Genomic DNA, 16,503 nt, shown 5'->3' with positions numbered 1-16,503 from the left:
ATACATTTCTATGGTTAAGATTTAGCACATTGAAGCTTTGATAATTTTACTACCTCCTTAATACTTCCATGGGTCCATAGTGTTTTTTCTTTGCGATTATTTGACAATTATGATGGCATCCTACAAGAGTATTGATATGAAGCATGACAGTTATAAGAAATATGCCTGTTCTACCCTAAATTTCCATCAACCCCACTACGGCTCTGTGTTTAGGGAACAGGCATTGTTAATGCTCTGTCAGCCATGGCCCTACACATGGAGTGGATTTGCCGGCAGGGGTAACTGATTGGGGTTTTATGGTATGGCTCGTAGGAAATGCTGACATTTAGGTCGATGTGCCAGTGTAGACTTACACATCATAGTTTACGGGTCATTTCATAGCTATTGTGATGTGGAAACTTGACTTACTGCTGCTGAAAACCGATTCATTATTAATGTTTATTGGAAAGCATTATACCCTATTTGAAATATGTTATTATTAAAGTGTCATTTTAACAATATTCCTTAGCTCAATAGTGTTTAAATATGTTCCCAAAATGTTTGACATTGAGAAACGTGCTTTCTATAAATAGTGCAAAACTAGACATTGGGTTAAAGAAGGTCATATAGTTAATAATAATATTAATAATAAACCTGGAAAAAAAAGTCTCAGGGATGCTCCTACGAATCCTTAACCCTTTAAGAAGCTTAGTGTTAAAGGAAGAAACCCTAACCTAGAACCCAGGACGCACATAGCACAGATCTGTGCCCCCATAGCTCACTTAGTACTTGATATGCACACATTCAATGCCCGTTTCCTCCTTCATTAGGCACTAGGTCTGTCGCACATCATGCATCAACTCAGTGTCCGAGATTATCTTTAAATATAGAAAATATTCAGCTTTAGGGTGATGTGCAACGAGCTGTGTTGGGGCTGGAGGCCGCCTCGTGCTCTGCTGAGCTAACGAATCGCTGCACTATAGACACGCCTCACACGACTCTGAGATAGACCGGTACATATCAGGCTCTGATAAATAGACTAGTGCTCTACCAGACTCTAGGATAGACTAGTACATATCAGGCTCTGATAAATAGACTAGTGCTCTACCAGACTCTAGGATAGACTAGTACATATCAGGCTCTGATAAATAGACTAGTGCTCTACCAGACTCTAGGATAGACTAGTACATATCAGGTTCTGATAAATAGACTAGTGCTCTACCAGACTCTAGGATAGACTAGTACATATCAGGCTCTGATAAATAGACTAGTGCTCTACCAGACTCTAGGATAGACCAGTCGAATCCAGCTCTCATATAGACTAGTATGCTGCCACACTCTAGGATAGACTAGTACACTAGTACATATCCAGACTCTAGGAAAGACTAGTTTCCTACCAGACTCTAGGATAGACTAGGACTCTGAAGACTTTAGGATTGACTAGTACTCTAAAGACAATAGGATAGACTAGTACTCTAAAGACTCTAGGATAGACTAATACTCTATAGGATAGGCTAGTACTCTACCAGACTCCAAAATGACGTGTGTGTGGGTGTGTGTGTGTTTGTGTGTTTGTGTGTGCATAAGGGGTCGGGGGAGACCCCTCATCCACTATTCCATAATTAATATTATTATGAATAACCTTTGCAGTATGCAATGGTGAAGCGTATTGATGGAGGTGTCACCCCATGGAATGTATAATATTGATGGTTCTGCAGTTGTATTGCAGTGGCACTGGCCAGGGCAGTCAATCAAACGACACAAATTATAAACTGTGCTGCATTAAACTCAATGTGCTTTGCCAACATTGGGAACGCTCAGTTTGCAAGGGCAAGAAAAATTATTGACTCACAGCAAGGAAAAGCTGCGGGATTTGATACAGCAAATGTGATCTTGTAGATCACGTTTTTATACATTGAAAATCTAAAACACCAATTGTCTGATCAAACATCAAATATAGGCCTATAACTAAATAATTGGGACAAGTTGGCCTCAGACAATTAGTAGGTCTATATCTGACAGAAGCAAATCGGAGCTAATAGGCTGCAAAATAAGTGATATTGGTTCATCGATATTATAGCCTATAATCGCAAATATTTCGCGTTTTAACATACATTTTCTGTCTTGGTTGAAACACACCTGCAGCGTTCCCTAATCTAGCCGACACAAATCTCAGAAGCCTTGAAGACACGCCCCCTCCCTGCCCTCCTGGGTACCGCAGACGGACTTGGATGTTGATCGGTTGGCCTCACTGCTCCACTGTTCCGGGTCAATTTGAAATGTGTCAATGCTATTCAGGACTCTGCTGCGCATCCGCACTTACAGAAAAAACTGATCCCAAGTTCACCTTTTGGGGGTCGGGATATCTGTCTTACTTTTATCAAGGTGTTCCTGCATTGTCATTGCAAAAGTGTATAATGAGGGGTGTCGAGGACGGCAACTAATAGAACAACGCGAAAACAATGCAGGGAAGCAAAGTCAATTGCCACTGTAACAAATGATCTTATCGGATATATATCAGGGCTTCCGCCTTTTCCAGGGGAGGACACGGAATCGACGCATTAAAGCGTGCACTCGGTGCTAGCATTCAGCGCGTATATACTATGAGTCCCGGGCGGCCACAGATGTGAGCTCATGTGTGAGATGTATGGTAGATAGGGAAGGCGATGATGTCAGTGTGTTAGCAGGGAACACAGTAGTATTTCGCCGACGGCTGCCAGAGCACACATACATTTCATGCAATTATTACTCAGCAAATCAAAATCGCGCCTATTGCATTTCCTCTATCCGTGCATTGCATTCAGGTTAACCTTCTTTCTCTTTCTCTTTTTGCAGATTTTAATTTGTAAAATCCAAAATATGTACAATGTTCGAAAGGTTTTTTCCCTAATGTAATATTTCAATTGCGTCCAAACTGCGAATATGCACTGCATACGCGTGATCCTGTGCACTGTGGTCACAGCCCCGGTGCATCAATAGGACATTTGTAACTAAATGGTGAATGTTAGAGGAGCAGAGATGCTCTGTATAGTCTCCAATGGTAGGAGTGTGATCCTTACCGCATCCGTCCATACTCCGCACGTATGGTTGTCCATTTTATTCGGAAGACAGGGCTATGCAGACGGTGTGTTTCCTCCGATGGCATCGGCGACAGCAGGCATGTTAAATATGCATCTCTGAAATCCACCTTTTAAGGTCATTTAATCCTCTTTTTTTTTACCTTCCTTCTACATCGTCAAAGGTTTGCTGCTGCGCAACTCTGCAGCAACGACGTCGGCGTCTACACTCGCCGGCGCTGCAACCACAACCCACTACACCCTGCGTGGCGCGTGCTCCGTGGATTGCACCTAGCGTGTTCCAGAGGGGCGTGCACAATGTCACACGTGCGAATGGCGCGAGTTTCGAAGACGGATTCCCGTTAACAATATATAGTATATTAAAAACCGCTTATAATAATACTGATAATATATTATGTGTCCTCTAGGTACCTCTAGGGGGGATTTAAAAACGGACGGTTTTCTCTGGTTATGTTCCATTGGATACATCACCTAAAAGTGCTGGATGGCAGGCATGCCACTTCCAAATAGTCTCTTAGAATGGTACAATAATATATATACTTTTATAAGCATTAGACCAAAGAAGACAAGAATGAAGAACCTTGTTAATTAACTCATTGGTTTGTTTTGGTGCAGTTGAAGGTATCATGTGTGTAGGCTACTTGACCATGCATTACAAAATGCATAGCATACATGTCTGCTTTTTACCGTTTCATACTCTTCCATTTCTCTCTTAAACTCCTCAAGTAGGCCTACACGTATGGATATACAGTTCCCCCAGACACAGCAGCCCTGACAACATGGAAAGATCAAGTGACACATAATATTGATTTTTATATGGAAGAAGAAGAAAGTAGTGCTGTCTCAGTGTCTGCTGATACGACGACTCCCAGAAAGAGAGAGAGAGAGAGAGAGATACACAAATATACAGTATTAGTACACAATACATTCATTATTACCAGTCATTTGTATCAGGGCATACTGTGCATCAATTAGCATTCCCAGCGTAGCATGGCTGTGCATAACAGAGGGCTTCCCTGACCGGTAGTGGTCTCTTGTCTGCCCCCTGCTTCACTCGAGCTGGTCATGCATTATTGATGCGCACTCGCTCCTCTGTTCCTCCTGCTGTGGTGCTCGGCTGCTGCTATGATCTGTGGCAGGAGGAAGACCGTCCCCCCCCCCACGCCCTCTGATCACACACTCTGAACACATTCATCATAACACAAGACAAGACGGAATACACCAGACCACGCGCAAACGCTAGACGTGATTCAGCACCCGCCACCCAGCCAATGCCGGTTAGATCTGACCAATGGGAAGGTTAGAAAATACAATTGCATGGCCTGTACATGTTTCCACTCAGGTAAATAAAAAGGCAAAATGTTTGAAAACATTTAACGTAACAAAAGATAAGACATAAAGCATGCTTCCTATTTGCACTCGATCAAAAAATAGTAATCAAATGATGGAGAGGACTACATATGGACACCTCTTTGAATAGGGTTTTCAAAAGGCTATTGAAATACCTCAGTACTTTTCTCATCTCATTCCACCCAGATTGAACAATACCTGTTATAGCAGCCCAAACAATATCCCCCTAACCCTGAACACACACACACTTTCTGAAAATACAATCTTACTGTGTTTTGCGCATAAAGCATAGCGCATTTTTCATTCAGAACATTTGGGGCAAGTTTGGAGAGCACAGAGACTGCAGATTCAACGATCCAAGATGGAGGATGGTTAGGATGGGGAATTCGACAGGGAGAAGGAGGCATGGATCTCCGTCAAAGTCATGAATGAGCTGTATGCCCGGTCCCTGGTCGATAACAGGGTGGGCGCGGAGGCACCAGTAATGGGAAGGCTTCTCGATGCAGGGCAGGAAGAGCAACAGATCAGGGCTGAACCAGCGGCGGTGGAATGAGTGCTGATGCGTCTGCACGGTCCTCTGAGGATAGGCCCTATACGCTCGCAGCCCTGCTGTGGTTCTTCACAGAGGGAGCCGGGGAGAGATGCAGGCTGTTGTTTAGTTTATACCCCAGCTGCTCACATGAGGGAGCGATGGACTCTGGGAGGAGGGAAGGCAGTGCCCCCCCCACCCACCCACTGCCTCAGGGGACTTTGGATTCCAGGCGTTGCTTCATTACAACACACATACTATAACAGTCACAATGATGTGTCCGCAATTACCCATTATGGATTGCTGGAACTGTGGCTGCAAAACGATTTTTTAAAGTAAATCATTGATGAATCGTTGTACGAACAGCAGTCCAAGTAGAACAAGAGAGATTGCAATTGCAATCATCTCAAAGCTTTGAAAAGCTTTAATTTCCACATTTTTTTATCTGTTTAAATATTTATTATTTCTTCTGTAAGCTGTTGGATCTTAATCAAATATGATTTTCAGTGATTGCTCCTCATAAGTGAACATTCACATTTGTCATTGATAATGGTTAAATTGTATTACAAATCATAGACTTAAAAATCAAAGAGGGAAGATCATGATCCATTCATGAATCGTCTTAAATACAGAGGATACAAGTAATTTAAGAGCTGATGATTAAGAGCCATGGAGTTTAGCATTATGTGGTATGTATGTGATGGAATATTTAGAGAGTTCTAAAACAGGAAGGTAGGCAAATACACATAATATAATTTTTTGACAATTTAATTTGACACTTTTCTTACATCAAGTGTGTAATTTGTCTTATGTCGTATGTTTGTCAAGTCATCAAGATTCATCTTTACACAAATTTCATATTCTCTCTTCATAATCCAAAGGCAACTGCAAACGTAGACTGTAATGCCAGCGGTGTTTGACACTTGAAACTAATCGTACAGCAAAATTATTATGAACTGGTAAAAAATCTGGTAAACATTACAAATGTTGGATCCAAAGATTCCTAACAGCACAGTGTGTAAAACATGAAACAATCGTACAGGGAATCACCTCATAAAACATGACTGGCTGACAGAGTCCAAAGCACATACATGCACAATGAAGCCGCTGATCACGGTGGTAGGCATATTGAACTATTTAAATACATTTTGCTTTGATAATAATTTAATTTAAAAGGTGTAATGTGTAAGATCTAGTGGAAGATAGTGGTAAGGTTGCAGATTGCAAACACCCGAGTCCCTATATCTTCATGGGATTATACACTAATTAAAACATACTGCAAAGTGTGTTACGTTAGACGCCGCTCTGCACCTTCAAAAAAAATACTCTTATACTTAATATATAAGAGGGAGAAATAGTGAAATGTGACCAGGGAAGGCACCCGTGGGTTGTGACACTTTGAGTGTATCCCTTGACCGGATAAGACAACAAAAAAGAAGAGAAAGAAAACACAACCGAGCAGAAATGCAAACTCAAATCATACACATCCCAGCTTACCTAAAGTGCAAGTTTAATCGATAAACAGACCAAATGTCCCCCAAGCCAAGGGACCACCAGGGCGACCCTCTCTCTCCTCATTTGAACTATAAATAATCATGAACCTGAGTGGCCAAAGTAAGGGGTTCATAGCTTGGCCTTGGGTGTGGAGTCCAGCAGTGTCCTCATGTCCAGCAGGGCGGCCTCCACGCCCTGCACCATGCGCCCTGTGTCCGTCTCCTGGCACGTGCTGAAGGACGACACGGCCAGGATGATGTGCTCGTCCTTGGGGTTGTAGCACACGCCGTAACCATCCGCTACCACCGGCCCGAAGCACATCACGCAGTCCGACTTCGCTGGGACCTTTGGATAAGATGATACAAGCGTTGTCATGAAGAACTTTTACAATTGAAGAAATACTAAGTGGACGGAACTTGTTTTGACTGAAAGCATGGTGTGTTTATATTCCACTAATACATGGCATGTATTGCTTCCTACCTGGCTGGTAGACATTTTAAAGTGCATGGCTGCAGCATAGCTGGGGTCGGTGAAGATCTCCGGTAGCGACACCTGCTCCTCGATGGCCTGCAGCTTGAGGCCCAGGAGATGGCGGTCTACAGCCTGGCCCTGGATCGCCTGCAGTGACAAGGGGTGCTTGGGTAGGGTGTGAAAGTGAAGCTGTGTGCTGATGGAAGGGCAACTACCCTTCCACCTTGGTCATCTACGCGAGCAGGAAATAGCATAACAGAATGGTCTCAGCCTTGGCCAGTCAATGCGACCGACGGGCGTGTGGTACAGAAGTGTAAATCCTTGAAGCCACTACAGATACAAAAAGACCTAGTATTGTCTGCACTTCCTGGAAGCCAGGAAGCTGGGAGGGATGAATTACCTATCTATTACCCTGGGGGGAATCTTTCGAAACTCAGCAGTTCTTACCATTTCAGTGTACGCCCGGTGGGCCTTGATCGCTCGCTCCAACAAAGCCACCTTTTCTGAGTTCTTTACAACAGAGAGGAGACAGAGTGTCATTCATAAATCTGTGGGAGGTACACGTGTATTTGATAGTATGAATGAAAACCGCCGTTCCAACTTAGATATCTGAATTACAAACAAGGATAAACTGGGATAGGCTTACTAGTGTGAGCAAAACCTCTAGGAAGGTCCAATTATATAGTAAGATAAGACAGAGTAACATCTCTTACTGTTGCATTACAATAACAATAATGTGTATATTTTACATCATCTGTAAGCATCAATCCAAATAAGGCATGTTTTTTAGATTTCTTAAAAAATATATATTTATAAATGAAGACAGTAGTTATGAGCCTTAAACGACCAGACCTTTTTCCCGGGGTCATCGAAAGCCTTGGCGAAGTTTGAAGAGTCCATTGAAGCAGATCGTATGGTGTCTGTGCGACCCAGTCTGAACATACGCAAAGAGGCACTTTCATACGTGGAGCAGGACTTCTGGTGGAGCCTTCCAAGAGAGACATCAGAGACAGGGAAACAGAGATGGAGTAAGTGAGGGGCTCAGTGGTATTTTATGGCAAGGCCAAACCCCACCATTCAGGCATGTGCATCAACGCCATTGAAGTAGGATCACAAAGGCCCATAGGAGATGAACGTTTTGAATACAACTTCAACCCTTTTATTTTCTGTTTTAAAATCCGTAATAAGGGTTATTATCTTCATAGAAAGAAGAAGGCTTTAATACCAAAAAATATTCTAGATATTAATCAACATCGCTGGTATTCTTGTGCAAGTGTGACTGAAGAAAAGAGTTTGCATCCCACCCTCCCTCCCCACCACACTGCTGTAAACCTGGCTAAAAAGAAATAAATAATCAAATATCATATATGTAGTAGTGTGAGATGGTTAAACACTACTTTAGAGGCTTTTTTGTTATTATTTGATCATGACTATGTTTTGTTTATGAATGCATCTTGAGTTGAAAAAATGAAAACATATTAAATACTTAAACAGCATTTTATGTGAATTGGGCTTCATGCACGCTGCATCATCACAAACCAAGATTTTGGAAGGTCAAGTCAAAGTCATTCTTTCAAGGCAAATGACAGTTCATCACTTGAGTCGGAAATAATTGAAAAGCCTTTTTGGCAACTTGGTCGCTTCATGAAGTTTGTGTAAAGTAGAACTGATTAAAAAAAATGCACACTTCCACGTGCACACGGCCTTACCGGTAGTACGCCAGCTGGAGCCCAATCTGAATGAAGGCGTCTGGGCTCATCTTGAAGGACTTGGGGAGGTTCTTCCCAAAGTGTTTGAACACCAGCACTTTGAGGTCTAGCTGTTGGACCATCCTGGGAGGAAATGAATAAACATTATTCAGGAGCCTCCTTTGCCACGGGGCCTTTCGCTGCATAACCAAATGCAATTCTAAAATTCTATTTTAAACATTTGATTTTAACCTAGGACTGTGTAAAAAAAAAAAGAAGAGAGATGTAGTAAGTAAGAGCTGTAATTTGAGTGTAATCTGTTAGGAATACTATAACCTATAGTCAGTGGTGAGTGAAATGAGTGAGTGAAATATCTGTTCTGATGGACTTTGTAGGGGCCCCTCGCTAATTGATGACCAATCAGGGCATCTCTTCCTTACCTGTCCCCGTCTTCTGTCAATCATCTTTGTGCACACAAATATATCCCTGTTCTGCTCCTTTCCACTCTCTCTCTTGTTACAATCCTCAAATTGTACCTACAGCACGTTTTACATCATACATTGTTTGCACCAAAACTCAAATCTAATTTTTTATCAGAGAGAATGTCGATGACAGTTGGGCAGAGAGGAGGGCCCATCTTACGTGTTGAGGTGGAGCTTGGCCTCCTCGATGTGTCTTCGGGTGTCCGGCGTGACGTTGAAGTGGAGCTTACGGGGCGCAGACAGGGGAGATGTGGGAGAGTGGGCCATGTCCGCCTTCTTTCTGTGAAGCAACGCGTTCATATTGACAACTCACTCGTGGTCTTTTATAGGCAGAGAGAAGGTCAGGAGTTTTACCAATTATGTCCGATCTACCGAAACGTAGTCTCCCAAATCAGACTTTAGATGAATAATCTAACGTCTGAGTATTGGCTAACACTTTTGGCTAAGAGTGAACATGAACTCTGCCAGAACTAGTAAGCCTTTCCCCGTGGGAACACACAACCTGGCCGGAAAATGACGAAGATGTAGGATAATGTATGTTGTAAAATGTATGTAAAGGTTTTAAATCAACCCTCTGTAGACTAGCCGCTGTTGTAATACATGCATCACAATCCCCTCACAAAACAGGAAACAAACTCCTGTTCTACCAACCAGTTTGTGAATGTCCTACGCTGTTCCAAACTCAAATGTGTGGCGCTCCATCTGGGAAGTTATTAGCTGATCCAAGAGGGCTTCTTGTATATATAGTGTAATGCCACTGTGTGGGACGTTTTGCTAAAAAAGCTTCTAAAGTAGCTCAAAAATAAGGATCAGTAAGTAAGGATCGTAACCGTGTGGATAACACCTCCCACCTCCTAGGTGTACTCTCTAGACCAGGAGTAGGGGTTCCCTTAAATGTAACTTTTATTTTACAACATGTTCCTGTATTATAGCATGGATTAAGGACTTGACTCACATGTATTCTTCAACATGGTCGATCAGGGCCACTATGGGCGGGCCTTCTGCAGGGGCGTGCTCGTAGTTGAGGCCAAACATGCCGTCCTCTCCAAGGATAAACTGGCAGAACAAAACCATTAACCAGGGAGCTATGGTACAATGCATGAGGTTAGAGCGACTGTGCCGATGTGAGAAGACAACAAGTAGACCCTGTTCAGGTGGGATTTCCAGGTTAGCATGAACTCAACTGTTTATTAAAGCTAAACTGTTTCGAAAAACTCAACTGTTAAGCATGTCTATCTTAGTCGAGATTTTATGTTCATCCAACTGAAGCAAGGATTAAAACGTAACAATGTGAGAGAACAAAGTGCTAGCTTTCATGAGGAGGATAGAGCAAAATGGCAATTGGTGAGTCTAAGCCAAAATTGTATTGCTCTATGAAATGGGATGGTCATGAGGTTTGTGAACATGCATGTGGGTCCGAAATCAACAATTCACTCTTTTTACCCGCATTAGTGACAACATTTTACCAGCCAAGCAATTGTTTTTAATACGACGAATTTCTACCTGCCATATGGTCAAATCTATCTGCAATTGGCTGGTAGCAGGTGTTCACTTGGTGTGTGTGTGTGTGTGTGCGTGCGTGCGTGCGTGCGTGCGTGCGTGCGTGCGTGCGTGCGTGCGTGCATGTGTGCGTGCGTGCGCTTTCTCACCTGCAGTGTTTTGTCGAACCACCGATTCCCACTGTTCAGATGGCTGCCTCCCCCATGGAGCATCTGTTGCGCCGCGCCACTGTGGTACGTCTCACCCAATGCATGGTGGGACATGGAGTCCAGGCTGAGTGTGAAAATGCTCCTCTGGATGGCTTCCACAGATTCCTTGTTTGTCGGATCTGGACGTGAAAAGAAAAACGTATCATATTGTCTTCTGATAATATCGCACAATAAGACAAACCTGCTTAATGATTAAAAGCTGGGAATTATTTCTACCTTTTCCATTTCATAACGTAATTAGTCAACAAAAACAAATGTCCAACCTATTCAGACGGTGCTCAAAGAGGCTTTGAACAAACAAAACACCTGATATTGAACAGATTATAAACCTCTGTTGAACAGTCTGGAAGTAACAGACTGTTAAGCTTCAGAAGCGCTGTCTGGACAATCTGATAAAGTATTCCCGTTCCCATTCACGTTTGGCTCCCCACAAGTCTGTTTTCCTAGCAGTACTGCTGACGATACGGCCCGGGATCGCTCCAGCCTGATTGCATGTCAATAAAGAACTCTCCCTGACAAGTAGACAGTTCTGAACACAGTGGATCAACGCTGCCTCCTACGCTGACTTTCCAGACGGAAACTAACCCGGAATAAACACCAGTGGGCTCCAGTCCCTGGTATGTCTTTGCTTACTGCCGTGCCGGACTAGCGCTCAGCTTACCCTTGATAAGTTCCAGGTAAGCCTTGCCCCAGACGTTGCGGTCCTGAGAGGTGAGGATTCCCACGGGCTCCTCGCTGCTCTGCGGTGAGGCATCGCAGATCTTCTGCAGCTGGCCGAGCAGCTGGACCTCGGTGAGCGGCGAGCCGTCACTATTGTACACATCCAAAGTGAAGAACTGATTCCCAGGACAGGGATGGAGAGAGATGAAGAGATTGTTTAACAACGTTCAGATATCAACTAAGAAACTTTTAAGAAATAATATTTTCAGGAACATTATCAACCAATCAAGTAACTTAGGTAGTAGTCAGTCAATTACAGTTAATGCTTGGTATTGTCAATTAGTTAAATAATTAAAACAATGTGCATGAGTGGCATTATAGTATCCATGAATTGGATGGAAATCAGGGCGATTGCCCTTCACAGTTTTGTTAGTCATTCAATAGGTTGTACAAGACCTGCTACTCAGGTCATCCTCCCCACCTGATTGTTGTGGGCCACCACCATGTGCCTGGACGGCGTGGACCCCTTGGCGTGGTTGACCACTGAGTCTCTGTGTATGCCGGGCACGCGGCAGGAGGACAGGAGCTGGTAGTACTGGTTCATACACAGAGGCCTCCGGCCCATGTACTCCACGGGCAGCGTCTCGCTGTGGGGCGAGGTCACCTGACGTTAGGGACGGCTGCGCGATGTGATTAGAGTAATGTTCCATAAAAGTCAGGGTCATTGGGATCCGTCATTTGGATCAATCAAAAATAACAAACTGAAATGACGTGTTGAATAGTCTTTGACAGAAAACATGCAATTTTGTTTTTATTTTCTGCTTCAGCAGATTGTCCTCAGAATGTCCTCAGAATCTTGACTGTCCTCAAGATTACTAAGCATTTTTGCTTAGTCTTCACCAATATAGGACATCACTCTGGGCTTTGCAATCAGTGATATGCATCACTGCCATTGTTTTTGCCAATCAATAGACTCATTCACTATGAAAATGATTGTTCTTGCCTGAACGGTAAATTAAGTGTGCCGAGCAAACATTGATACTCACTTGTCAATCTGTGTCTTAAAGTCCAAAACCCCAGCAATCAATTTGGCCGCATGCCTGGGAAGAGAGCACTTTAATATTCAATAATATGCTATATTGAAAATGTAATATTAAATTGTAAGATGCATTTTAATTATTGATTCAAATTATATTCTTGGGGATATAATTTTATCAACATCGCTGGTAATGGTTGTTAAGTTTTCTATAAAGAAAAATGCATATTAAAGTAACATGCCAGCATTGCCCCTTCTGTGTCCTCACCTCAATTGTCCCTGCTTGTCGCGGAAGTCCAACCGGGGTAGGAGCAGTCCAGGGTTGGAGTGGATCACTACAGGCAGCCTGTAGTCCAGGTAGGCACACAGCACCCACCAGTCAGACAGCTGGACAAATGACAAGAGTGCAAATGGAGTTGAGTTCTTCAAACACTGAAATGAAGCCAAGGTGCAAGGTCAGTTTCCAAAATAGAAGATATTTCAAGAGAGGCAGGTTAACTCTTAAGCTTACACTTTTTTTTTAATAAAATCTTCAAACATTATTTATCTGCTCCATATTCATCATCAAAGTCTAGAGGACATTGTGAGAGTAGTATCATGAAAGCCCACTAGAATCGTTATTTGACTAACCAATAGAAAAATTTAGTTGAAACACAAATTATGTAAATAGTTCTGTGTACAAAGTTTTTATTTGCATAACTTGTTTGTCAACTCAGTGGAAAAAGCAACATAATAGCAACGTGGCTCCAGCATATCATTGCTGGAGTGAATTCATATACTTGAAAGTCATTGTGTATTTCACGGTGGACTGTATTGTTTACACACTGGCCCATTGCCCTGTGTTGGCTGTCTGTTTAGCTTTAATTCATCCCCGTGAGTCTAATGTTCCTTTGGTATTTGTAACGCAGCCCTTGGTTATGCCAAACTGTGTACCAAAGCCTCAGCTGCAGCAGCCTTCCTCGTCTGTCTCCTTGGTGAAGGTGCCCTTGTCCAGTACAAAAGAGACGGGCTAGAAAGGCTGCAGCCTACTGTACATACATAGATAACGTCCATGGAGACGATAGCGATTAACGTTTACCATATAACGTTTCTACATTTTACAAATGGACGCATTTCACACAGTGCAGACATGTTTCGTCCTCTCAAGAACTTGCCATAACATTTTATTGGTCTTTTTTTTTTGATAAACCACAATAGTATAATTGAGCTATTATAACTTTAAACGTATTAGCTAGCTAACAAATGCTTTATATTCTTCTGATTCAAGTGGTACATTTATTCTGAGAAATTGATGGTTTTCCTAGCTGTATTGTCCATTTTATAATTTAAAAAAGTAGATAAAAGGGTCATTCTTATTTGGGATTTATTAGACAATTTCAAATAAAGTCGTGAGATGCGGGCGCTGTGGTTTGAATTTTATTCGACAATTTCTTCAAACATTTCTCGTGTACACTGTTTGGGTCAGAACAAAGGCCGCATCTCTCGGCCACATACGAAGGCTCCTTCCCTTCCGAGAAGTAAAACCTACTAAGGTTTGCAGTTGAGGCTTTGGGACACTGCTTATATATCCAATGCAATTCACTCCACGGAAGGAAGGACTGTCCCTTTAAGTACTCACCCAGTTCTCAGTGCCCTGTGCTCTCTTCTCAAGGCTCTTCTGGAGCCTCTCCCCCATGCCTCCCGCTTTCTGGAAGTCTGTCACCAGCTCTCTGGTGTGCTTCAGCTTCTCTGTCTCCACGATGGGCTCCAGCACCGCCAGGTAGCGGTCGCACGTCTGCTGCAGGGCTGGCACTGGAAGGCTTGGCAGCCCTTCTTGATGGGCGAGGAAGCGGCCAGCTAGCTTGGTCGCAGAGACCGGCCTCACCAACCCACTGGTTTTCTCCATCCCCATTTTAAACTAGGGAGGGACAGGGGAATGAGTTTTGAACAGTGGGATTGCGATGTTCAATGAGACTGGATGAGACGCGCGTACAGCGGGAGAGGGAGTCAACGTACCCTGCTCAAGGCTGTTTGTTAAAGTAGTAAATGTAGACTTTGTATATGTATAGGGCCTGTGTTTATGTTTACATGAAGCCAACAAGTGAAAGGTGAACAAACAACCAATGTCAAGCAGCGTTTTAGTGCAGGCCAAAACAAGTCCACTATCACCATTAAATTATTGTCTACACCAAACACATCTTTTATGGCTGATGGGGCACATATTTGAAGACCGAAAAACAAAACATATGTGCATGTCTCTGTATATGTTAATATGTAAAAATGAAAGATGAATTACTGCTCTTTTTAGCCTTTTTAGTGAACAGAAGAATATTTATATTAATAATATTCAAGTTTATGTAATTTATTTTAGGTAATATATCAGTATTCAGTTTTACTATCGACTAGGCTTGAATTACGCAGTTATTATTGCTTATTAGTTCGACGGCGCCCCTCTATGGAGACTCAACCAAGTTTTAGTTCATTTCTACACATTGGTTCTTCCTTTATATTTTGGTTCTTCCTTTATTCCTTAAATAAAGTGTGTATACATGAGCAACAGTACATTAATTGTCACAAACTACAGTTTACAATTAGTTTATAATACCAATATTTGTACTGCTATTGTGTATTTAACGTTAGTGTTAGTGTCCAATAAACACTACTGAGTCGGTATATTATTTGAGGACGATCTGATACTGTGTACATTGACGTGACCATAGATTATAACAACACGCACGATTTCGCAATGTAAATAAACGCACGAAGTGTGATAAATAGGCTGCAACCACGAATTGTCGCGAGAACATAGGTCAAATAGAATTTGAACATATATCCACTGCACATGCAGTGGATATATGTTTATAGCGCCCCTGTAATAAATATATGTTCATTTAAAGAGTCACTTCACTCAATAGTATATTCGTCGGAATATTATGAGTTTAATGTTAATTGACAGCAACTTTAACCTCGCAAATTAGCAGATTACACTCGTTTACTCATTTACATTTACCGAGCAGGTGTTAGGTCACCCTGGTGTCAAGAACATAACAAAACCCACTATGATAGACAAGCATGTTTTAATCATTTAATATTTAAAATGAACTACAGACACAATACCAATCAAAAGTAAAAAATCGCTCAAAAGACACTTGTGCATTGACAGATTGTGTAGACATCTGATCCAACCACATCCACATTGGTCACAATTCGCCCATCATTGCTCGCAAGAAGTTGAAAAGCTTAACAGTCACCACACTAGCGATATGAATATAAAATAAACATTCCCATACCAAAACAATCAGCTAGGTTTTGATATCTGCGTGAAACCTAACGTTACCTTAAACTCGAAGATAGCTACTGTAAGCGAAACTAAAAGGTCCCTAAAAGGAAAGTAACCCCGTTAACGTTACTTACCGTCGTTCTGGTTAAAATACCCCACATTCTGGATGAGAACCGTCCAACAATTCTGGTCGATGCACAACTAGGTTAAAGGTCTTCCCACTGAGCTACGATACGTACAACCCTACAGCCATGCAACCTCATTCAAGGCGCTCACGACGTTGCTGGACCGTGGTGCTCCTAATAGACGTTATTGGCGAGTGAGTGGGCGAAACTTCCGGTAACACGGGATCCGCAGTGAGAGAGAGGCAAGAGGGAGGGACTTCCAAAATAGGGAAATCCGTTTATGTAGCATGTTTCGGATATTGCATCGTCAACAATTTTTCGTCAAAGTCCATATCTTTGTTATTACTGTCATATTCATAATCATCTCGCTCCGTGGACTGATGACCGGCGTACACAGCTCATTGGGAGTAAGAAACCGGAATTGTGTTCCAGTACACCAGGACAACGCTAAAATGAAGGGTCCACTCTCAGCCTGACAGTCATGGATAAACTGTAAAAGGACAACCCCAAGAATTTGACCCCTGGAAACACAGTGGGGGAACTAAATAAGGCTCACAGCAAATGTGGGAGATGTATTATTCGGTTATATTAATCTCTATAAGCTATTATTACCCTATTAGGATCCAGCAAGGCGTGCTTTCTAA

At 42.6% G+C, this 16,503-nt stretch overlaps 1 protein-coding gene across 2 annotated transcripts; it reads right to left on the bottom strand.

The window, feature by feature from the left end:
- Positions 1-5,729: 5,729 nt before the first annotated feature.
- On the bottom strand, positions 5,730-16,032 carry crata (carnitine O-acetyltransferase a). Of its 2 annotated transcripts, none has more exons than XM_079734175.1 (14): positions 15,869-16,032; positions 14,094-14,372; positions 12,744-12,862; positions 12,486-12,539; positions 11,921-12,086; positions 11,441-11,615; positions 10,720-10,898; positions 10,026-10,126; positions 9,231-9,350; positions 8,610-8,732; positions 7,753-7,888; positions 7,348-7,410; positions 6,910-7,047; positions 5,730-6,774 (listed from the first exon to the last, which is right to left on the bottom strand). In XM_079734175.1, exons 1-14 carry the CDS (start codon positions 15,893-15,895, stop codon positions 6,559-6,561), a joined length of 1,896 nt encoding a protein of 631 aa, XP_079590301.1. In that variant the 5' UTR covers positions 15,896-16,032; the 3' UTR covers positions 5,730-6,558. The 2 variants fall into 2 exon arrangements, 1 of the variants encoding a protein (XP_079590301.1); XR_013811766.1 differs by having other exon boundaries at positions 6,635-6,774; positions 7,753-7,878.
- Positions 16,033-16,503: the final 471 nt, after the last annotated feature.

This window comes from Pollachius pollachius (genome assembly GCF_949987615.1).
Source record: "Pollachius pollachius genome assembly, chromosome: 4".
Lineage (NCBI taxonomy): Eukaryota > Metazoa > Chordata > Actinopteri > Gadiformes > Gadidae > Pollachius > Pollachius pollachius.
Note: the sequence above shows the minus strand (reverse complement) of the source record. Positions and strands in the feature narration are given on the sequence as shown.